General features: G+C 39.9%; 1 protein-coding gene and 1 long non-coding RNA gene across 2 annotated transcripts in view; one reads left to right on the forward strand and one right to left on the reverse strand.

The window, feature by feature from the left end:
- LOC130927672 (gastrula zinc finger protein XlCGF26.1-like) overlaps positions 1-20306 on the forward strand; it is an 80260-nt gene extending 59954 nt beyond the window's left edge. The window contains exons 3-5 of the mRNA XM_057853622.1: positions 13019-13129; positions 18058-19110; positions 19531-20306. Of these exons, the coding sequence (XP_057709605.1) occupies positions 13019-13129; positions 18058-19110; positions 19531-19691 (1325 nt within the window). The 3' untranslated portion in view covers positions 19692-20306. The remainder of the gene's footprint in view (positions 1-13018; positions 13130-18057; positions 19111-19530) is intronic.
- Positions 6587-7422, reverse strand: LOC130927699 (uncharacterized). The gene is made up of 2 exons (XR_009066490.1): positions 7037-7422; positions 6587-6738 (listed from the first exon to the last, which is right to left on the reverse strand). It is a non-coding gene; the product is annotated as an uncharacterized LOC130927699 (long non-coding RNA).
- Positions 20307-25741: the final 5435 nt, after the last annotated feature.

A 25741-nucleotide genomic window follows, 5' to 3' on the forward strand; every position in this document is an offset into this window, starting at 1 on the left:
TACTCACATGACATCACAACCACGCCTCCGCGCCATATTGTCCGTCTACTCGTCGTTTTGACGCATTACCGCTACGTAAATTCCTCCTATTATGGCGTGTTTTTCTGCTCGTTAACATTAATAATCAAAATGGTGAAGGCGTGTGTGGCGGTTGGTTGCAATAACAGAGAAGATAGACAGAGAGACTTGAAGTTCTACCGTATTCCGAGAGACCCGGAGAGGAGAGCGAGCTGGACTGGTGCAATTCGACGACAAAACTGGGCTCCAAACGATTACCACGGATTATGTAGTAGTCATTTTATATCTGGTAAGATGCATTTAATATATATTTAGAGGGTTTTGGGCTGACAACCACAATTAAGATCATTGCGAGGCTAATCGGCGACAACATAGTTTCAAATTCAAGATTGTTATTCTTCCACCATCATTACATTTTGAATAATATTTATCTGGTACCAAGTGAAAGAAGCTGGCCTCGTCTAAGGATCATCAGTTAAACAGGTGTGTCCAAACCTTTTGCAAAGGGGGCCAGATTTGGTGTGGTAAAAATGTGGGGGGCTACCTTGGCTGATTTACATAGAACAATATATTTAAACAAATGTTAGCGAGCCCTTCTGTGTGTCACATTTGCTTTATTTTTTTTTTTTTAATTCATAATTTCAACAGTCTCGTCTTTGTGGCGTTCTCTTTCGACACTCGGGCTTTTGTGAAATACTGCTGCTGTGAAATTAAACTAGCTTCCAGTTGCTATAATTTCTCGCTGCGTATCTTCCCTGTAATGTTGTACATGTTAGCGTGTCTTGTTTGTTAATATCGTGTCACATCGAACTCTTTGAAAACAGCGACTGTCTCTTTGCAAATGAGGCAGACACAGTTGTTGCGTGTTTTATTGAAGAAATAGTCCAATATCCACCTATCCTTGAAGCGTTGGCCATCACAGTCAACTTTTTTATTTTTTTCATTGTCGCCATTTTAGAAATCACACAGGGTAATGTTGCCTAGAGTGCTGCTCTTAATGTTTTTCAAAGTTTCGTGAGGATAGGCCGAGTTTCTGTGGAAAAGATAGTTGTAGATATCAGGGTAGCAGATGTCAGGCAGAGAGGGCGAAGACAGCGGGTCGAAAAATATCGATTTAGGCATCAAATATGGATCTGGCGAATGGATAGACTGAAGATTTTCCACATAACGCCTTTTATGCAACGCATCCAATGAGTTTACAGCGTCTGAAAGCACTGGGGCTTCCATGAATTGCTCTATAAACTGAACGACTAATTGAAACCATTGAGAATAGGGCTAAACAGAGACGGACAATATGGCGGCTGGATACAGCGACACGTCATTCTGTGACGTCGGTGAGTAAGGTCTAAATGATCAACATTGTGACAGCCGATGCCGACCAAATATGACATAATATCCGAAACAGATCACCAATGGACTAATTTGAAGTATATGAATGGTGGTCTGTTTTGGTGTTCAGAATCCACGATACTTCTGCCTGCAGGTTTTTCGTTCCACCGACAAACGGACGCATTCCCGATGCAGAGGTGGATGGATTCTCCGTTTTGCCAGTTGTGGTGGTTTGGCACGCACGAGTTGCATTTCGATTTGTAGTGCAGTGCATCGTAAAAAGTCTATGCGTGATCTTCGTTATGGATTAAAAAAAAAAACAACAACTTCGTCACGGATATAATTTAAGTTGCACTGAGATTTTCTTGAAAATTAAGACCACGGTGAAAAAATTCCAGACTTACAACAGCTAATTTAATACTTTTAATACCTTTAATAATGGAAAACTAAATTCAATGCTTTTTTAATACTTTTAATAACCCGCAGGTACTCTGGTGATGCTTAGAGCTGGCAAAATTAAGCAATTCCTCGAGGTGAATAAAATTACTCGAATCAGGTTTTAAACTTGAGTTACTCGAGTATTCGTTTCAGCTCTAAATGTGTTTGTCCAATATTTATTGGTTGAATATAAGCATTTGATTATGATTAAATGTTTTCTATTGTCATTGCACTATGCCTGTGTATGTCAGTGTACTTGTTAGTATGTTTACAAAATCTTTCTAAATGATTAGACTCATCACCCAATAGCGTACCGCACGCAGGCTGTTTTTAGACTGTGACATCGTAAAGCGGAAGTAGGACATTATATACACGCGCTCGCATGCACACCATTATATTTCAGCCTTCTTTCTCCGGTAATCTTTCAGAAATTGACATGCCGATTATTCACTGCTACGATGGAACTTGTAGAAACGACTCTCGACATTACGGCATATAAAGGATGTTTTCTTCACACTCTCCCTGAAACAAAAAATGTGAAGAATGGAGCTACTATGCTACAATGTCGCAGACGTCTAAAAGACCAGTTTAACGCCAGCAAAGTGAAGCCGTTCACATTTCATATGCTGTAAACATTTTGTTTGGACCAAGAAGTAAGCCATTTTGATATTTGGACTTATGGTGGTAAAGGATAGGTTGTTGAAACAGGAGAATGTCATTGTCAGTGGCGTAAGAAAAAAGTGTCGATAAAAAAGCTAAGGGAAGCTTAGGTCGGCTCGTTTTTTTCCGTCTTTTTCAGTCGTCGACACTCAAGCCATCTCTTTAACTGAACATCTGTATGTTCTTCCACATCTTTACCAGTGAATTTGGCACCAGGGACATCATTTTCGGACAGAATTGGTAGGTTTAGCTCTGTAAACATCTCCGTCGTACACTATTCCCATTCATTTCCGATTGGGGACAAACAAGAGCTTGATCCCCGTTAGCTAACAGCAGAGCCACAGAAGCTAACGTCTTAAATATTAATGAGCGGAAGTGACGTGCAGCGTGCGGTACCCCATTGCCGTAATTTTTGGACTATAAGGCGCACCTGACATAAGCTGCCAACCACCAAATTTGACTCAAAAATGGCACCTGTTCATAGATAAGCTGCACGAGACTATAAGTCGCAGCTGTCCTCACTGCAAAATGGGGTATTTACACCAAAAGATATAAACCGGTTAACACTTTGACAGCGGCATCATAAGACCAAATGAACCACCAGGAAGCTTTGAACCAGTTGGTTGCAAAGCTTCATTGCTTCAAGAATCTTCATTTAGCCATGACAGTCAACTTCTGCTGCCACCTGCTGTACACACTGTTGTCATCCAAGATGCCTAGCACTCATTGCAGCGCTACAGATATACTAAACGACAATCAAAATTCATGTTCAGAGCTAATTATTTCTTCAGTTACTGTTCCAGTTGTTTCATTAATTGCTAGTTATGGTATTTGGTACCACTTGATTTGACAGTGGTGCCAACAGACTGTCATAAGACCATTATAATTATGACATGACACTGCCATGAGCAGGAATCAATGCTTATGACAGATATCATTTTGTGTCATCTGGCAAATTATCCCACTTTTGAATGGATGTTAAGAATCAGAGCTGTACATAAATGTAGTTAGTGACATAATTTGCCAGATGACACTTAATGACATCTGTCATGTGCATTTATTAATGCCAATGAAATGGTCATGACATGCTTATGACAGTCTTACGGCAGTCTTATGACGCCACCATTAAATAAAGTGTTACCTATTAACTCGACCTGTCCCGACTAATCGACGTCATGGATGATGTAAATGTGTCGACGAGCACAACATCACGTAGACAGTAAATGAACTGTTAAAAAAATATATGTGTGGAAAGTATGCAAGCGGGGAAATCGCCACAAAGGCAAAAAAGCACACCAGAGTGGCAAAAGCATGGACATATTTAAACTAAACAAAGGAGGGTACACTGTTGTGAGCGTTCCAAAATGTTTTTGTGAATAATTAAGTGTCAACAAAAATTGAACTGCTAGATTAGTGAAATAAATGAATAAATAATTAAAATATATAAACATTAGAATAGGTGACTTGGCGTTAAATAAATCTGCTGACTAATCTGTCGTTTGGGACAATTAATAATCCACAAATAAACCGCATTGGACTATGAGCCGCAGGGTTCAAAATGAGGGAAAAATCTAGCACCTTATAGTCCAAAAATTACGGTACTTAAATTGTGATATCTACCTACCGCTGTTACCCTAACACTGCTGATTCATGCCCTATTTTTGTTGTCTTATGAGAGTTCTAAATGGTGTTATACTTGTATATCGCTTTTTCACCTTTCAAGGTGCTCAAAGCGCTTCATACTGCATTGCCATCTACCTACTGGAGACTCAGCACCAGGAGATATGTGGTGTTCAGTATCTTTTTCAATGATACTTAGGCAAGATCATCAGGGCAGAGAATCAAACCCACAACCTCTGGGTTACGGGACAACTACTCTACCACTGAGCCACACCATCCCCATAAATGTTGTTTAATGCCAGAAATTCTTGATGAAAAATGCCTTGGCGGGAATATGGGTCAGGTGCTCAAAATTAAGACCTCCTCATGAGGAAGATTGATTAATTTTTTGCACTTCTGTCTTTCTTGATAAAATTAATAAAATTATACTCAGTGGTTCTGAGCTGATTTTATTTTTAAAAAACTGATTTAAATGCAGTAAATTAATTATTCAAATCTGGTGAATTTAGCTCAGTTGCGATGGTTAAACAAATGTGTTTTCCGCCATGTATATATATATATATATATATATATATATATATATATATATATATATATATATATATATATATATATATATATATATATATATATATATATATATATATACAGTGCCTTGCAAAAGTATAGTATTTAATTTTTTTGTCAAGAATCAACAACAAGTGGGACACAATCATGAAGTGGAACAACATTTATTGGATAATTTAAACTTTTTTAACAAATAAAAAACTGAAAAGTGGGGCGTGCAATATTATTCAGCCCCTTTACTTTCAGTGCAGCAAACTCACTCCAGAAGTTCAGTGAGGATCTCTGAATGATCCAATGTTGTCCTAAATGACCGATGATGATAAATAGAATCCACCTGTGTGTAATTAAGTCACCGTATAAATGGACCTGCTCTGTGATAGTCTCAGGGTTCTGTTTAAAGGGGAACTGAAGAGCTTTTCAGATTTCGCTCTTAAGTGTTTTACTCAGTTGAATTGTATTAAATGCGTCATTCGCTCTCTCAAAAAGTCACATAAAAAAAAATAATAATAATAATTGACCGCGTAGTTTTTGAGTTATGGCCATAGCAACACCATAGCAACGAGGGACGCGCCGTCCTGCCGACCCCTACCTCGTGACGTAACTTCCAGGAAGCCTCACCACCACTCTGAACACGGAAATATAGCACCACGCTATCCTCGCCATATATTGCAAACATTTTCTGGGTTTTACTCGCGGGATTCGGCATGCCATCTCGATGTGTAGCGATATGAATTACTCACAGGAAGACTCGAGACTCTAGGAGTGGTCCAAAAAAAAACTTCTGCAAAGGTTTGGACCGTTTTTGTTAGCATGCATACAGGTCCCCAATCGGCTCATTGTTTTAATCATTTCAGCCACGACAGCTTTGAAAACCTACAACAATGCAACCTTGGTTTCCCAAAGACGTAAGTAGAACATTAATGGCTTTTTTTTTTTAATAAACGAGGGGGACTCCTACTGCCAGTTTGTTGAAGTGCGACATTTTTTTTTTTTTTTTTTTTTTGCTGTTGGCCTGTCATAAGTAGATAGGTTGGCTGACATGTCGTCTACTCATGTGATTTTATTACTATATCAATAGGTGTTATGTAAATTCAAATGTCCCCAGCACCAAATAGGTCCTTGGCTCGTTGTTTTTTATATTTCAACATCAAGGTCTGCCTTTTTGAAGAGGGAACAATAGCATCAAATAGATGCTGCTATGACTGGGGCATTATTATTTGATCACCAAGAAATTATTATTAAATTAAAATTGGGATTCATCCAATATTTTCATGCTGCTGTGATTTCTTTTTTCTCCAGGAAGCCAAACATAAAAAAATAAGTGGCGGAAACCCTCAACACGATGAAAAAAGCGTTGCAAGTCAGTTGCCACCCAGTTTCCCAAAATCAAGAGAGAGTGGGTCGAGTCATATGATGACCGAAGTGATGCGGTGTCCAGCGATGACGACTGAAGAGATCCTATGAGGCCTGCCAGATGCTGAATTTCTTCCGTCTGCGACATCAGATGACGATGATTTAGGAGAAATAAATGTAGCAAATTTTGATGATATGAAATCATAAACTAGTCATATATACAGTACACATTTTTTAAAAGAAAAATCAAGTTACCTTCATATTTGAATGATAATGCATTATCTTTGTATAGAGAACACTTCATGCTACAGAAAAGAGTAAATACATATTTCCCACTGCCATTATCATTTTTCAATGTTGCGCTAGTCCGTTGCTATCCTAACTTTGTGTTGCTTACTAAAATTATGCTCTTTGATGTGTGCCGTTGTGTGCTTGGTATAACATGTTGTATCACAATCTGACAACGAAAGCTAATGCTGATTCAACATAAACCTGGTATCATTTATTATTGCGGCCTATAGAATATTTTTTCAGAATGTAATATAATTACAATATATTATATACCAATAGAATACATTAAACAGTCAACAAAATGTGTCAATGTTGTTAACAATTTATGGTTTTATTTTTTTAATGAAATTCATGCCCCTGTCAGTGCTTCAGCCTCCGCAAGTTTGGCTCTCACGTCTGGGATCTCCTGATGACACAGGCATACTCTTGGAAGGGTAATTACTTGACGGTTTACAGCAACACCTGGAAAATAAAATGGTTTTGTCATTTATTTTGAAATATCAATAACATATCATTCATTTAGCCACATTTGGGCTAGCTTTATCATATTTAGATCGGTAGGAGCTGTCCCATTACCTAATATCCAGTTTTAGCTATGTGTAGAGCATTCATTTAGCCACATTTGGGCTAGCTTTATCATATTTAGATCGGTAGGAGCTGTCCCATTACCTAATATCCAGTTTTAGCTATGTGTAGAGCATGGAAAAATATACAACCTTGTAATCGCATTCTAATAAAAAAATCACGATGCTGGATTTACCACTCACTCTCCCGTTCGTGAAGTGTCGAGCTGTCAATTGGCGTCATGACGCCATCTGCTGTGTCAAGTAAATCGCCGTCATCTGACGCCTCAGGTTCAAACATGTAGGGATTAATTGTAGTTCATCTTTCCTGGGAGCCTTTGCCATCGGTAGCGTCACGAAAGAGCGATCCTGAATGGTTACCTTTGGTGGAAATATCACTGACATCGTTGTTGCTGCTATGTTAGCTGTGAGTAGTCTTCTGTTGCCTACGTCACACTTCCGGGTTTGCGAAGGGACCATTAACGGAGTGCAAAAAAACTAAAAAAAAACGCAAATTATCCTTACAATTACGTGTTGATAATGTCATGGTTGTTTTGACGAACTTGTCCCAAGTTTATATTCATAAAATTACACCAAAATCCGGAAAGGTCTTCAGTTCCCCTTTAAAGTGCAGAGAGCATTATGAAAACCAAGGAACACACCAGGCAGGTCTGAGATACTGTTGTGGAGAAGTTTAAAGCCGGATTTGGATACAAAAAGATTTCCCAAGCTTTAAACATCTCAAGGAGCACTGTGCAAGCCATCATATTGAAATGGAAGGAGCATCAGACCACTGCAAATCTACCAAGACCCGGCCCTCCTTCCAAACTTTCTTCTCAAACAGGGAGAAAACTGATCAGAGATGCAGCTAAGAGGCCCATGATCACTCTGGATGAACTGCAGAGTTCTACAGCTGAGGTGGGAGAGTCTGTGCATAGGACAACAATCAGTCGTACACTGCACAAATCTGGCCTTTATGGAAGAGTGGCAAGAAGAAAGCCATTTCTCAAAGATATCCATAAAAAGTCTCGTTTAAAGTTTGCCACAAGCCACCTGGGAGACACACCACACATGTGGAAGAAGGTGCTCTGGTCAGATGAAACCAAAATTGAACTTTTTGGCCACAATGCAAAACGATAAAAGCAACACAGCTCATCACCCTGAACACACCATCCCCACTGTCAAACATGGTGGTGGCAGCATCATGGTTTGGGCCTGCTTTTCTTCAGCAGGGACAGGGAAGATGGTTAAAATTGACGGGAAGATGGATGCAGCCAAATACAGGAACATTCTGGAAGAAAACCTGTTGGTATCTGCACAAGACCTGAGACTGGAACGGAGATTTATCTTCCAACAGGACAATGATCCAAATCATAAAGCCAAATCTACAATGGAATGGTTCAAAAATAAACGTATCCAGGTGTTAGAATGGCCAAGCCAAAGTCCAGACCTGAATCCAATGGAGAATCTGTGGAAAGAGCTGAAGACTGCTGTTCACAAACACTCTCCATCCAACCTCACTGAGCTCGAGCTGTTTTGCAAGGAAGAATGGGCAAGAATGTCAGTCTCTCGATGTGCAAAACTGATAGAAACATACCCCAAGTGACTTGCAGCTGTAATTGGAGCAAAAGGTGGCGCTACAAAGTATTAACGCAAGGGGGCCGAATAATATTGCACGCCCCACTTTTCAGTTTTTTATTTGTTAAAAAAGTTTAAATTATCCAATAAATTTTGTTCCACTCCACGATTGTGTCCCACTTGTTGTTGATTCTTGACAAAAATAAAAATTTTATATCTTTATGTTTGAAGCCTGAAATGTGGCGAAAGGTTGCAAGGTTCAAGGGGGCCGAATACTTTTGCAAGCCACTGTAAATATGAAGTGCGATAGCACTACTCCAGATTGTCCCTAGTTGAATTTATTTTTTGGCTTTTGAAATCAATAGTGAAATTGTAAATTAATTGTATGACAACTGTCTTATTATCCCCTTATAATTATATATTTTCAGGTAGTTCATTCACAACGTCTGAGTGTATGTTGTCGGCGATTAGCCTAGCAATGATCTTAATTGTGGTTGTCAGCCCAAAACCCTCAAAATATATATTAAATGCATCTTACCAGATATAAAATGAATACTACATAATCTGTGGTTATCGTTTGGAGCCCAGTTTTCTCGTCGAATTGCAGCAGTCCATCTCGCTCTCCTCTCCGGGTCTCTCGGAATACGGTAGAAATTCAAGTCTCTCCGTCTATCTTCTCTGTTATTGCAACCGACCGCCACACACGCCTTCACCATTTTGATTATTAATGTTAACGAGCAGAAAAACACGCCATAATAGGAGGAATTTACGTAGCGGTAATGCGTCATCACGACGAGTTGACAGACAATATGGTTGTGACGTCATGTGAGTAGGGTCTATAGCGCCTCCCATGCTTTCATATCCCCAAGTACCTTCATTTGGCCGAAAGATGGCAACATTGTTTCATGTATTATTACCAGACTGATTTTTTTTTTTTTTTTTGCCAGACTGATGCTATGATTTGGTATGCTGTGCTGACGTCAGTCATTGCAAACCAAACCACACAAAATCAAAATAATATTAAAACACTAACCCTATGACACATACCCTTACAAGAATGGGTATTGTTTGTATATTTTATATAAAATATAGTATATTTTTCCTGGTCGGAGGTTGGAAAACTCCGGCTTCCCACCTTCCTCGAACGCAGCAAAAAGAGCGGCCACTTTTTCCTCTTTGTTCTCTTTGATCTTTGATCTCCTCTATCTCAGTCACTTAACCGAAGTCACTTCATTCTTTCCAATCTGGCCGACCGATAACTTCGACACGTCGTCAAGCATTCAGAAATCAAGCGAGTAAAATGTCACCGGCTGCAGTAAAAGAGGAGGTTCCGCGTCACCAACGCTCGACTGTGTGCAAAATAATGCACGCAAAGGGTGTTCTTCACAGACTAGAAGGTTGGTTTACTTTCGATGATACGTATAGGCTACTGTACATGACAGAAAGAAGACGAATCCCAGTGATGAGAATTAAAAGTAGTGGTGTCAAGATATTAACATTTTTATTCACACTTAATCGCATTTTTCATAGTTAATTGGCCGTGGGGTCGGCTTTCCGCAGGGGCAAGTGCTCCCTCAAATAAATCTTTTGCCCCCTCAAATGAAATAATTTACACGTTGAGAAAGCACATTTTTAACTCACTCCATATACAAAATCTGCACATGGCTCTTAATATGGTAATTTATGCACATAACTTTGGCGGTGATAGTGTGATAGCTTGACACTTCCGCGAACCACCTTCAGGAGATATGCTGTGTTCACGTGTTTCGGGAGATCTGTATTTCCAAGTTGGAAAATCGTTCTGATGTGCTGTTAAGTTGTAATGTGGGATAAAAACATGGTTGCTATAAATAGGAGTAGCCTATTTTAATGCTCCAACGATACATCACAAGTTGCGTGACTGTTTGGAGCTTTTTATAGACGCCATGAAATTGAAATTCATTTTTTCGATTAGCCCAACAGCACCTGAATGCAGCATCAATATTAGCATGTGCTAGTCATACAGTCGATGGCAGGTGCGAATGGCATCTTCCCACCTGCCTTACAGGTTAGTTCCAATTCTTGTTGTTTTTTGTTGCCGACTGTATGTGTTGATGCTTGTTTGGTCGCCCATTCGCATAAATTGTACATTTCAGTGGTTCAACCTTACGTATCAGGCAGTTAACTGAGGTAAAGTACTCTGGCATTGAATTAATGTAGCAGAGTATCTGGCGTGTTTTAGCCTACTGGCTATGAATACAATGGTAATTAAATACGATTTGAGTGAAAGGCTTTCGCTGAAGAGTTGTCTAATATTGAATTAATATGGTATGTGGTATTTGATCTTTATCAATACCGATGCTATTTATTGCTATTTGTTTATATGACCAAAATGAATCGAACTGAGTCAATTGCCTCTCTTTGAGATATAACCTGTAAAAATTTTGTATGTGTTTTCATCATCATTTCCAGCTGTTTTACAAGCATTTTATTTGTGACTGCAGTCCCTGTAATCTGTGACAAGATGTATTATTATTTTTTACTTGTATTTGACTCAAACAGCATTACTCTTGCAAATGAATATTGGAAAGTTATTTGCTCGCAGCAAGAAAGAATGAGAGAGGTAGATAGGTAACCAACCCAGGCAACATAAACCACTTTTAGGTCACAAATTACCAGTTGAGAAACGAGAATTAATTGCATATCAGTTATAAGTGATATTTCTGTCCAGACAAAGTAGAGCAGCAGAGTGCAGGTAGAGGTAAAGGAGAGATGGAAGTTAATGAGCACAGGTGAACTATGGGATGTCCCAATTTTGATTTGGAATACTGATGGCTGAAAAACAAAACAAAAAATGTCACTTTTTTACAGAAACTTGTATTTTGGTTGGATTTTATATAGTTTAAAGTGCTATGTCTGACTCTTTATGACAGATTAGTGGTCAAAAATGTTTTTGCTTGCTCACCAGTGCTTCGCTGTGCCCCACATATGTTGCCCCCTACACATTTCTGACTGCACCTTCATACATGCCTGCCTACAACCGGCCCTGGTTAATGCCCAGATAGCAGACCGATGTTGAAAAGATGTCGAATCAACATTTCCCTGTCGATCTTATTTTGCTGAATTAATGTTGACACCCGACGTTGATTTGTCATCACTTTTGCACCCTCGATTAATTTTGTTCCAATGTTGAAATCCTTCCAAAACCTAAATGTCATTTCGATTATTAAAAATATTGGAACAATGGTAAATCAATGTTATGTTTTCCTTCTTTTTCAACCATGACTATTATTGCTTTCCAATATGCCTATATTTAGAGGACCTGCTTTACTTACAGACAGAAGAAACCGCAAGGCTGACTAATAAAATACTATTAGGTAATATGATAAAATGATGAATGAATAAAAAAGTAAAAATATGGCTAGATTTCAAATTGTTTTTAATAACGCTTGATAAACATACTGTTTTTAAACTTAAGCCTCCTCATCAGTGTAACGAGCTTCGCTGCGAAGCTCGCCACCAGCGCGGCCTGTGCGGGGCATAGCGGAGCCACTTTTGCACAACAGCAGCGAATGCATATTCTGACATGTCCATCCTCATCTGCCTCTTCAGTGAATTTCAAGAACTCATGCAAAACAGCATTCACAGTTAAGTCATATCATGGAATTCAAACAGATATCAAAAGTTAGTTTAATATACTTCAGCATTGCGTGGTGGAGTGAATTTCTTCACCAATCTCAAACCAAATTAGGGCTAAATGTGGGAACGGAGCTAGCTACGATGACCGCACTGTCTCAGTGTTCAGTAAATTCATCGAGACTAGGCTGTAATATCTAGTGATTTTAGCACTTGAATTGGAAAAGGAATTGAGTTTGCCTGAACTTCTACTTAGCTAACATCTAAGCTATGTGGGGTTTTGCTTGAATGCCAATCACAGCAAATGCACAGTTTCTTACAATTTTGGCAACTTTGCCACATTATATCTGGCAAAGGGTTTTATATACCAGTAATAATGACAAACGCGGTTCTTTCTACAATAAGACATCATTGCTGTTAAAGGCTCTAACACAGCACAGCAGGCTTACCTTAAAATATGGCTTGCCTTAAAAGAGCCGTTTCCAGTGGAGTTCGTTCGAGGCAATTAGCTGTCTTCCCAGTTGACACCAAGAACACAACTATTTTTCGACCAAAACTCCCGTTCATCCATAATTTGATGACTTTTTAATCCTATTTCCCGTTCAATCATAAATCAACTTTTTGTCAACATAAGTTCATCAACTATAAAACAATGTTAACCCAACTATTGCCTAACATACCATAAAACAGCGTTGTTTCAACGTCACTGTCATGTGTCATGGATTCAACCTTGTTTATTGTCGAAAATTTCGATGTCAACCATACTGACGATAATGATGGAAAATCAACGTTTATTCAAGGTCTGTCTGCTATCTGGGTGTGATGTCAAGCACTTTGAATTACTTTTGTGTTGATTTGGATGACAACAAATTATCAATCAACAAAAAATTGGCAAGAAAAAATTTTCTCCAACAGAAACCAACTTTGGGGACAGAAGTTTGCAAATAAGGAAATAAGGTTTGGCCCGTGTGTTTGTGGTCTTGCAGATCTAAATGTCACCCAAACCCATCGTCCTGAGCACCAGAAGTCTGCATGCATTAAGAAAGAGGGAGAGTCACCATACATCAAGGATGAGGAAGAGTCCGTACCCATTCAAGGTAATTCTAAGCATTGCTTTTTTTTCTTCTTCAGATGAGGCAGAAATAAAAAATGGTACCTTCATAAGTGAGGAAATATCTTTGTCTCTTGCTTTCTTAGTAGCTGTGCAGTGGACTCGTTAACTGACGTAAGGGTCGTGCCACGGCGTCGTCTTGACAATTGTTTGCAGATTTATTTCTATGGAAACGAATTTGAAGTAATAACATGATGTACAGTATATATTACGCTCAATTACCAGGCTAGAACACACACACACACTGAGTAGAGCAAACGAGAGTGTAACACTGTGTAAAACATACTGACGGCAAACACCTGGTCACGCCAACCACACCAAGTGGAACATTTACACTAGGCCTGAACGATATTGGAAAAAACTATTGTTGCAATTTTTTTTGAGGTGTGCAATATATTGCGATATTATATTGCGATAGTAAAAATATATATATATATTTTTTTTTGTTTAATTTTTAAAGAAATTTTCACTAGATGACTTGAATAGCTGTTTGGAAATACTTTGCATGACACACCGTGACCACAGTGTATTCATATAATACCGTTTCATTTGTGAATGATTAAGATTGCTGTATTATTATGAAGGGATCCAGGAAGCCATGTCTGCACAAAATAGATAATTTATTGAACACAATATTTGACACTTCGACAGCAGCAAATACATTAAATGACAAATAAAAAAGCAGGTGCATTCGTCCCCTAAGTTTTTGACAAAATATAACAATAAATAAAAACTTCGGTAAAATAACAACAAAGTTGTAAACATATTTGAACAAAAATATTAAATATGACAAATAAGAGTTGTTCACAAACTATAACAACGAATAAAAACCTCAGTAAAACAATAAAGTTGTCAACATATTTGAACTTAAATATTAAATCTGTCAAATAAAAGTGCAAGTGCATTAGTCCCCTGAGTTGTTTACACAAAATATAACAATATAGAACTGCAAAACTGCAACAAAGTTGTAAAAATATTTAAAAAATATTAAGTATCAGAACTTTATGTGCAGCTGTACTATAGTTATTTGAAAAATACGATTTACAATTAATTTAAATATAAAAGAAACAGAAACTCAATTGAACTTGTAAATAATTGAACTGAATAACAGCAAATAACTGATGAATTACAGAACCATTTTAACTCCCAAATTTCCTGCCTTCCTGATAGCTGTCACATGAATAAAAAGAAGAAAAGACATTCCTGCAGCTGTGTTATGTATTTGTCTGCATATCGTCCACCTTCCTTGCTCAGCAATTCTCAACTGGGTCTCATAGGTTTTGGGCCAAGACTACTAGTTTATCCACCATTGCAGGCTTGAGACAAGAACGTTGGCACGTAACAATGTTCCCACCTGTACTAAAAAGCCTCTGATTGGAAGCTCGTAGCAGGAATGCATAGATACCTGCGTTTTAAATGGTCCCACATGTTCGACGGATTACTTCTTGTTGAGGCAACCACGGCGAGGCACTGTCAACAGGGCTGTTTTTTGTTCCTTATATTCTTGTCGATAGCCAAAATACTTCCAAAACTCCTTTTGGAGACAGTCTTCCCTATTCAACGTGTTGCTTGCTTGCTTGCTTGCTTTCACTTTGAAAACGGCCCCTCCTCCCTCCGCTCTGCTGTTCGGCCCCTCCTCCCTCCACTCCGCTCTAGCAGGGGAGGGGGAGGAGCCGATGACTGCGAGCTGGAGAGAATGAAAGGCTGTGCGCTCTCCTTCCCGCTCCTTGCTCAAAACAAACGTTTGTGGATTTAAAAAAATGAAATGAAAAAACTATCGCACGTCCTTGCGATGGGACTATTGCGCATGCGCACATCGCGATGGCGATGTTTAAACGATATATCGTTCAGGCCTAGTATTTAGTTTTCATTCATTTTTAACCCTTTAAGGTCTGGGCCTATTTTGTCTGATTTTGCATGCCTTTGAAGTTGCCTTTATATTTCAAAGAAAGAATTGTTTACGATGGCCTGGTTTGGTCCCTTTTTTTGTGACACCTTGAACTTCATGTCCAAACTGTTGTTTCCTTCACTGACCAATTATAAATCATCATTTTGGGCCCAAAAAGACCAAAAATTCCAAAATCGTTTTGTCAAAATTTTTAATATTGATGTCCAATTGACAACCAAACATGCGTAACGAACCGTTTTGAAACTTTATAATATTTATTCAACATGTTAGGATGAACATTCAACCAAAAAAATTCAGAATAAATAGTCTTATATTTGACAATTCAACATAAACAACAGGTATGGCCATAGGCGTTTTTTGCTTTTATACATGCTCTAGTCAAAACGGGTTATATACAGCAGACCAAACAGTGAAGAACAGTGAAAAAATATATACCATCTAACACAAAAAGTGTTTAGAGGCCATCCCTTTATGAGTTTAGGTATTGCGGCCCATCACCTGATCAAAACTATGTACACACAATCAAGCTTCTTGAACACACATTTATATACACAAATTGAGAAGACTGATTGTGGGGGAAATATATATATATATATAGCATTGGGGAAAAAAAGTATTTTCAAAAATATTTACAATAAACAAGTTAAATTTTTTTCAGGCATGCCATTCCGAAAAGCTGTTTCGTCCTGGAATTCCTTGCCTTCCAATAATCTTGCACAGTTAGAAGTGAAACCAAAGACATGTACAAGAGGAGTCCAATAAATTTTTCAAGCTCCTCCACTGTAGTGTCTGTCCACACAAACTTTTTCCCAATCTCTTTTCGGACTCTGCCATACTGGTTTGTGTGTTTGCACATATTCATCATTGTCGATGAGGTGAAGAACAGGTCAAAAAGTTCTTTTGGGGTGTATGCATGGTCACGATTCACCTGAGGTCCTGGTGGTCTCCGGGGTGTGAACCGGCTGCACTGTGGGGCAGTGTCTGTGTCTTGCTCTGTGCTCCATGGCACAGGTGCAGGCTGAGCCAGTGGTGATCGGCTTCTGCCGCGCTGACTTCTCCGGCCTCCCCTCCGCTGACATCTCATCGCTCTTCCGTGATGACCCCTTCTCCCTCGTCCTCTTTCCATTCGGGCAGTGAATGTAGATTTTTCATTGTCACTATAAATGTACATGAAAAAAAGTCAGTATTTATGAAAATAATAAAGTATAAAATAAAAATATATACAGCAATAAATAATAATGGAAATCTATATGTATGACAATAGAAAGAATACCATAGCAATACCATAGCTGATGAATTTGTGCTACATCCCTAATCTTCATATAGAAAGAAGAACAAATTATAAATTTCTGCCTGGGATACACACAGTGCACGTACGACTTTGATCTGATATGCACATTTTATTATTATTTACACAAACACACACTTATATTGCATCAAAATTAACTTTGTCTTGCAATATCAAAAGAAACTTTCAAAAGAAACTTTTTCAGCATTAAAAAAAAAAAAGTGAGTTGGCTTACCTCTGCTCGTCGATGGCGTCACCCACGTGTTCAAATCCGTCACTATCTTCACTCGAGGACTCTTCCGAAGAAGACGATGATGACGAATTTAGACCATCCTCTTCCTCAAGTTGATCAAAAAGCACAATTGGTTGCGCTAAATTTAGTTTCCTGTTCATTCTCAAAGTCACACAAAGTCGCTGCTTGATCGAAACGGCCGTCGCTCGCCACCTCGCTGCACTCCTCCCTCTCGTTCGGTGGAACCTCGCACGGCAGTTTTATTTATAAAAAAAAAAAAAAAAAAAAAAAACATTTTGTGCTTCCACTGTGACTTCGAAAGGGTTCGTTTGATTTGTGTTTTTTTCATGGAGCTTCCGTTTTGAAAAAGGAAAAGAAATGATCGAAATATAGACATAAACAAATGATCCATGCAGCGTTTTAATGTTTTTTTGAGAGGACAATAAAACTATCAAACTTAAATGACAATATCTCACGTTTTAGTTGGTCGATTGACTTCAAATAATAACGAGACTAAACCGCAACTTCCGCACTTTAAAACGAGACCAACCCACGGCATGTGGGTGACGTAATTAAAACGTGAGGGCGCTTCAAAGACGACGTGCGCTGAGGACGCGCCGGCGCGTCCTTCGACTCTCAAGGGTTAATTAATATTCTGTCCGAACAAGCTTAACAAGAGGCAAACAGACAGCGGAGTGCACCAATCAGCGACGGGCAGACGTGCCGTTAGCAAAGCGACGAGGGCAGGACGAGGGACTTGCGCGCGGAAGTAAACACACGAGGACAACGGAGTTTATTCAACATGGCTAGCGCGAGACAGACTGTTGTCAATGACTCGTGTCGATGTGTTTTAGCTCATTTAAAACTGAATTTACAGCGGATTGGAACATATTCTCGGCTTTCCCGTTCGCCATCCGTGTTGTTGTTGAGACGACTTTCGGCGCGCAAGAGTGACATTGCTCGTGAAGAACACGTCACGCAAATAAACAAATCTGATTTGTCGATTGATTTTGTACCTACTCGAGAGGCTGTGTCCCAGACTTTTCTCTCATTGTTTGAAAAATACAGGGAGAACAGTCTGGCCGTGCCAGGCAAACACTCAGTTGCCTTGACATTTTTCCGAGTAAGGCCAACGACGTCATGCATCAAGAGAGACAATAGCTAATTAATATGCTCACTCGCCACCCTGTGGTCTGGGGTGTGAATTGCAACCTGTCAAAATGACGGATGGACTTCAGTTTTTTCCGTCAACGTTTTAAAAAACCGGTCAACGACGGAAAATATTCGGTTAACGCGACCCCTGATGTAATATTCGATTTTTTGGAACTCCTCTACATGGGAGTGACAGCCCAGAATGCATCTCATACGCGAGCGTATGTACGCGCATGTACGAGATGCAGCTAGTCTCAGCTACTCTAACCTCACAGCCTACTAGCTGGATAGACGGTCCATAAAATATATCATTTCTCCTCTTGTGTCTTGCAGGTTTCAGCAAATATTTTGGTCCTGAGTGGCAGGGGTCTGAGTCTCTTTCCATTAAAGAGGAATTTGAGCACCCGCAAATGAAACGGGAAGAGCCAAAGCACCCTCAACAGCAAAAGAGAGAAGCGCAACTTCCAATCAAAAAGGAGGAGGTAAAGCTGCCATACATTAAAGAGGAGGACGATATCACCAGGTCGACTGGTGAGCCCCTGAAGAGCGAAGATTGTCTGAGTGAGGCCAGCAGAGGGACGGAGCCTCCAAGCAGCAGCTCAACAGAAGGCTTGAAAACTGACATTTTCATCGCTCCATCAGACAGAAATGGCGCCACATCACACTCAACTTACAATGATGATGGTCATAAGAAATCTCACCATGACGACAAACACTGCAAATGCTCTCAGTGTGGGAAAACCTTTGCTAATAAGCATACCTGTCTTAGGCATATCAGGAGCCACACTGGCGAAAAACCTTTTGTCTGCTCAGTTTGTAGTCAAGAATTCAGTCGAAAGCAAGACATACAAAGACACATAAGAACTCACACTGGCGAAAAACCTTGTTCCTGCTCCGTTTGTGGTCAAGGATTCACTCGAAAGCAACACTTGAAAATACACACAAGAACCCACACTGGTGAAAAACCTTTTTCCTGCTCAGTTTGTGATCAAAGATTCAGTCACAAGAGCACCTTAAAAAAACACACAAGAACCCACACTGGTGAAAAACCTTTTTCCTGCTCAGTTTGTGGTCAAGGATTCACTCAAATTAACCACTTAAAAGTCCACACAAGAACCCACACTGGTGAAAAACCTTTTTCCTGCTCAGTTTGTGGAAAAGGATTCAGTCTAAAGCAAGACTTGAAAACACACACAAGAACCCACACTGGTGAAAAACCTTTTGTCTGCTCAGTTTGTGGTCATAAATTCACTCGAAAGGGAACCTTAAACAGTCACACAAGAACCCACACTGGTGAAAAACCTTTTGTCTGCTCAGTTTGTGGTCATAAATTCACTCGGAAGGGAACCTTAAACAGTCACACAAGAACCCACACTGGTGAAAAACCTTTTTCCTGCTCGATTTGCGGTAAAGGATTCGCTCGAAAGCAACACTTGAAAATACACACAAGAACCCACACTGGTGAAAAACCTTTTTCCTGCTCCGTTTGTGGTCAAGGATTCACTCAAATTAACCACTTAAAAGTACACACAAGAACCCACACTGGTGAAAAACATTTTTCCTGCTCGATTTGCGGTAAAGGATTCAGCCAAAAGCAAGACTTACAAAGACACATAAGAACCCACACTGGTGAAAAACCTTTTTCCTGCTCAGTTTGTGGAAAAGGATTCAGTCTAAGGCGAGACTTGAAAACACACACAAGAACCCACACTGGTGTAAAACCTTTTTCCTGCTCAGTTTGTGGAAAAGGATTCAGTCAAAAGCAAGACTTGAAAACACACACAAGAACCCACACTGGTGAAAAACCTTTTGTCTGCTCAGTTTGTGGTCATAAATTCACTCGAAAGGGAACCTTAAACAGTCACACAAGAACCCACACTGGTGAAAAACCTTTTTCCTGCTCAGTTTGTGGTGAAGCATTCAGTCAAAAGCAAAAATTAAAAATACATTTCACAACCCACACCTGAAAAAACCCTTTTTCCTGCTCAGTTTGTGGTCATTCGGAAAGATCGGATGAAGAGACGTGTGTGTGTGTTGGTGTGAGAAGCAGTGGCCAAGACTGTTTTGACTGTCATCCATGCTGTTGACGATTGCAGTTTTGGGGTCTTACATGTGCTTTGTCCAATCCTTGTTTGATGTAGATCCACACTATTGCCTAAAGTATTGGCTTACCTGATTTAACTCCCAAGTTAAGTGAATTGTGGAAACTGTTTCTTAAACACAGCCTCACGAGATGCTTTCATTTTTGTTGATTTTAGAGGGGGCTGTAACGTGCAACTTAAAATACATGGCTGCTTATTCAACTACATTACCGCTACAAAATGCAACTTTTATTCTCATATTTTCTCGCCATGACAGTTCGACTTTTTTTCCCCCCATTGTAACAGTATGACTTTAATGTCTTTTTTTTGTGTGGCTCTTATACTCTGTCGTATAAATTGGACACTGATATTTTTATTGTTTGTGCTTTTCATCATACCAGCCCCCGCCAATGAAAATCTCTCGACTCTGCTGGGAACTTTTAAGTGTTTGTACTGCACCGTCCATGTTTATAATCATAATAAATACCTTGTTTTTATTCAGTCCTAGCCTCCTGTCCCGGTCCTTCAGAACAAGCCTGTGTGCATGAAAAATTTTATCGTTCCTGTTGTTGTGCCACTTTTGGCCAATTTACTAGGCACGTGACAATACACATAAACACCTACGGTATGATTCGGCTCGATATGGCAGGGTCACGATATGATAGGGTCAAAATAATAGCAGTCCAATGTGACTAACTAGATTAAACAGTATATTTTTTATCGCTACATGGCAAACAAGTTACCAGCAGGTTCAGTAGATTCTCAGAAAACCAACAAGACCCAGCATTTGATATACACACTCTTAAAGTGTATGACAAAAAAAAAAAAAAAAACTTAAACAGTGTTATTATTGGAAATAATAAATAATATTAATATGATATAAATAAATCTTATTTGGAGGCGATTCAACGATATACAACAATTTGGAAAAGCTCAGATGACGAGAAATGCATCTTTAAATCTGCAGTTTAGCCCCTCCAGTCATTATAGTGCATTGGCGCCTCCATCTTGGTGATGACCGGTGTTGTCACGGATTACTTAAAAAAGTAATTTAATTACTGATTACACCTCAAAAAAGTAATCTAATTACTGATTACTTTATTATCAAACTAAGTTACTTCAAAAGTAACTTATCCGTTACATTTTCCCCATTGTTCTCCTTTTGCTGCCTCAACATAAAAATAACAGATAAATGTCATCACGTGTTATTCAGTTTTTCACATAAGGCTTAATGTTTGAGTTAGCGGGGTTTTAATTAGTTGATGGAGTTGATTTCAAGCACCATTGACTCGCCCTAGCTTAGCCATTCCGGAGCCCTAAAACTAACTAATAACTGGCAAACTGCACGAAATTTGTTTAAATAAACTCCAACGACTAATGAAACCCCCGCTAACTCCAAGATTAAGCATAATGTCAAAAATTTTGAACACCCCCTTTAAAATAAAGACCTAGCCGTTAAAATGTTGTCTATTAAAGTTGTAAAGTAATAAAACAAACAACAAAAATTAATGAAATGAACAAAAATCCTACTGCGTAAAGTTTTCATCATGTGTCAGAATCATTTCTCTAACAGATCATGTGACCTTGGAGACTATCCTTTGCTTTGCTTAGCCAAAACTACACCAGATGAGGCAAGATGGATATTTAGAATTTCTTTAAACCTAAGCTTTCAAACGCTACCAACAACAACTTGAACAGTTGATTGAACTCGAGCAGTGTCAAGATGTGTGTGTGTGTGTATATATATATATATATGTACACACAGTAGTGGCCAAAAGTTTGGAGACACCTCAAAGGTGGATACTTTGAAGAATGTATAATACAAAACCTGTTTTTAGTTCTTTCACTTTTTTTTCCATTCCACATGTTCGTTCATAGTTTTGATGTCTTCAGTGAGAATTTACAATAGTAGTGAAAACATATAAAACGCAAAAATGATGAAGTGTGTCCAAACTTTTGACTTTTGTTTCAGAGTCTTCAACATGCTTTCCCCCCAATCCCACAAATGTAAAACTCCACCTGATTACAAACTCTAACTATAAAATGTACATAATTACACATATTATAAAGGCTGGTTACAAACTGTAGAAGTACTGGCTGTCTAGTTACCTGCCGGCTTTGTTTCGAGGTTTTTCGCGTTGTGCTGTAATTCCAAGTGCTTCCTTGTTGAATTGGATGTCCAGTTTTTAGCGGTCGACAGTCTTTCTGAGCCAGCGCACAGTTTACAACGCACGGAGATATTTTTGTCATTTTTACTGGACGGATATGTGAAGTAATGGCTGTATCTCCAGTGAGCAAATGCAGCCGTTTGTTGTATCTCTCCGGCTCCTTTATTGTTAGCATCCTGATAGGTAGCCAGGCTATGTTGTTGACCGCCGTGGCAGACGGCGCGCACACAGCATGGTAATACGCGTGACCCGTTTTTCCGATGAGAAAACGTGAGATGTGATGTCACTCCCAAACTCAAGAGCAGTACTTTCTATTCAAATGCTCTTCATACATGACTACGGTATTCTTCATTCTACATACAGTATGAGGCAACAACAAAATAGTAACGCAAAGGCACTGAGGAAACTAACTTTAATCCGATTACTGGCTTGGAAAAATGAACGTGTTTGATTGCTCGTTACTGAAAGAAAGTAATCAGAGCGTTACTGACAACACTGGTGATGACGTTAGAAAATGAGCGATTTCAGCGGATTTAGCATTGAGCCTAATGGAGGAGGAAACGTTTTTCAGCTATTCTAGTTCAAATGTGGATTTTCAGAAGGATATTGTCGAATCGGAGGAAGTATTTGACATACAGCCATCTATGAGTCGTATTTGGAGGAGGAGGAGGATTGTTTATGTATTTATTACAATTTTACTTATTTCACTTTTTATTTATTACAATTTATATTTAATTATTTCAACATTTATTTCATTTGTGTCCCCTGCCTACTGCCCGTAGTTGGCTGGGATAGGCTCCAGCACCTCCGCGACCCTCGTGAGGAAAAAGCGGCATGGAAAATGAATGAATGAATGAACATTTATTTCAATTTTTATTTATTCCAATATTCATTTTAACATTTTTTTATTTCAATTTTTATTTATTTCAATATTTATTTGTTTCATTCTTGCACTCTTGCTCCCCTTGTACAGCATCAAATAATTGTATCTGTCATTGGCTGGTCAAACTCGGTGGGCGGGCGTGAATTAGGCGGGATTTGAGTTGAGCGAGTCAAGTACATGGCTCTGGAGTCAAGCTAGTGCTCCTTCCTTCCCAACATGGCAGCGATTGCTAAGGTTCTGAATGAGCTTTCTCGGGATTTAATAATGGACATGTTAGATTTAGCAGAACACGTTGACGCTGGAAATTCGGGCCCTAAGCACTTGGCTTGCAAAACAGTGGTTTATCGTGAGATGTAGATGTCAACGTGGGTAGCAGGCTGTTTTTGGTTTAACTGTTCACTGGTAAGTGGAGGTATCCGACGAGGGGCGCGCTGATCAAGTCCTGGGGGCGAGAAAGAATGTCATAAGCCGGGTGTCAAAATCAAGGTATATATTAGGAGTGCGAGAAGAACTGACGAGAAAACCAGACAAGTTGATCGGGCGATGTGGTGGTATGTTCGCTGGGCTTTCAAGCTGGCTGATGATGATTGCTGTCAGCTGGCCGCTCCACCCGTCAGACATTCGACCTGTAATAAAGCAAACTCCACTCACCTGAGGCAGGGCTCAGGAAGGAGGGGTGAGGCCCTAACATTTGGGAGTCAGAGCAGAGGAACAAAGAGGGTGACGGGAGAAACCTCGACTTGTAAGGTAAGAGAGTAATAATTAGAAAGTGAAGGAAGCCAAGAAGATGATAATATAGAGCATACATACACCCTGCCCAACACACACATAACAGGTGGATCCGTGCCGCGATCCGATCCCCCTCATCCAGGTCAGGACTCTAACCTGCACGCACTGCATGGCAGGCGAGTGCGCTGACCGCTAAGCCATAAGCCTGGGCAAACAGATTTAGCTGCCAGCGCACCCAAATGAAGCCATAGGGAGGGAGGTTTCCACGCACCGCACACTACGGACCCGCGTGTACTCGTTACACTCACCCCCCGAAATTTTCACTGCCGATCTGGGTCACGGTACCAATGTAACCGGTGTTTGCCTTGAACCGCGCCGCACGACGCAATCTGTCCCCCTCGTCCAGGTCAGGACTCGTACCCACACTGCACGACTCGTCCTCCACGGCAGGCGGATGCGCCGACCGCCAAGCCAAAAGCCCGGCTTCGGCTGCCAGCGCACCCACATTACGGCATTGGGAGGGAGGCGTCCACGCACCGCACACTACAGACCCGACTGTACCAGTTACACATATACAGTGTACAATACAGGCCAAAAGTTTGGACACACCTTCTCATTCGTGCGCTTTATTTTCATGACTATTAACATTTTAAATTCTCACTGAAGGTAATAAAACTATGAATCAACACATGTGGAATTATGTACTTAGCAAACAAAGGTGAAATAACTAAAACGTATAATATTCTAGTATCTTTAAAGGAGCCACTCTTTGCTCTGATCACTTTTTTGCACACTCTTGCCATTCTCTTGAATCAGCGTCGCTAGCAAAATGGGTCCAAAGAAGGCATTGACTGCCGAGGAGGGAGGCGATATCAAGAAATCTCTTGACTTCTTATCAGAAGAGATATGAGTGATCAAGCTACAGCAAAAATCGATCCTGAACCTAGTGGAGGAAGTAAAGGCTCTCCGAATCCAGAATGCCGAGAAGGACCGCCGATTGGCGCAGTTGGAGTGCCGAGTGGCGGAGTTGGAGCAACACACACGGATTAACGATGTGATCGTAACTGGGCTCCGGATCCAGCCGTGGTCATACGCCCGGGCTGTGACCGATAGCGTTGGGGAGCCCAGCGAGCAGGATGTTGGATCCGTTGAGCAACAGGTGGCCGGCTTTTTCCAGTCCAAAGGGATTGAGGTGGACCGGAATACCATCGAGGCCTGCCACCCTCTACCCCGGAGAGCCGACAGCGACAAACGAGCTGTCATCATCAAGTTTGTCAATAGAAAGCACAATACCGCACTGTTAAAACAAGGAAGGAAACTGAAGGGAACCGACGAGTTCATGAACGAGCATCTGACAAAACAAAACGCTGGTATCGCAAGAAAAGCACGACTAATGAAAAAACAAGGGAAAATTCAACAAACATGGACATCGAACTGTAAAATATTCATCAAACTAAATGGGTCACCCGAAGAAGCTAAAACATTGGTCGTCAGGAGCATAGAGGAATTGGCCAGGTATGAATAAGCAACACGGACTTGTGAGGTATGAAGACACACACCAGCATGACACATCCATCACCATCTAGAGACAATAGCGATGTATTCCAAAGGATTGATCAACATGGGGAACTAGAGCTCAGAACATTTCAACATATCGAACACAAATCATTCGAGCTGGAGCATGATATTGATCCGGACAATAATTTCTTTTTTAATACCAACATCAACTGCTGCTATTACACCGAGGAACAGTACAACTCTACCATTAAAATGAACAATAAATTATCAATAATACATCTCAATAGCAGAAGTATGTATGCTAACTTCAGTCATATAAGAGAGTATCTGAATCAATTTATAAAACCATTCAAAATAATTGCCATATCAGAAACATGGCTCAAAGCAGATAAAGGAATGGATTTTGAACTGGATGGTTATGAATTTAACTGTGTAAACCGAAAGAACAAGAGTGGAGGAGGTGTCGCTTTGTATGTGGATAAAAATCTGAACTACAAGGTTGTAGAAAACATGACAACTGTGGTTGATAACCTGTTGGAATGTATAACAATTGAATTAGATGATGAAAAAAGCAAGAATGTCATAATCAGCTGTATATATAGAGCACCTGGCTCTAGTATTGAAGCATTCAAGGATTG

This window comes from Corythoichthys intestinalis, chromosome 13 (genome assembly GCF_030265065.1).
Source record: "Corythoichthys intestinalis isolate RoL2023-P3 chromosome 13, ASM3026506v1, whole genome shotgun sequence".
In the NCBI taxonomy this organism is placed as follows: Eukaryota; Metazoa; Chordata; class Actinopteri; order Syngnathiformes; family Syngnathidae; genus Corythoichthys; species Corythoichthys intestinalis.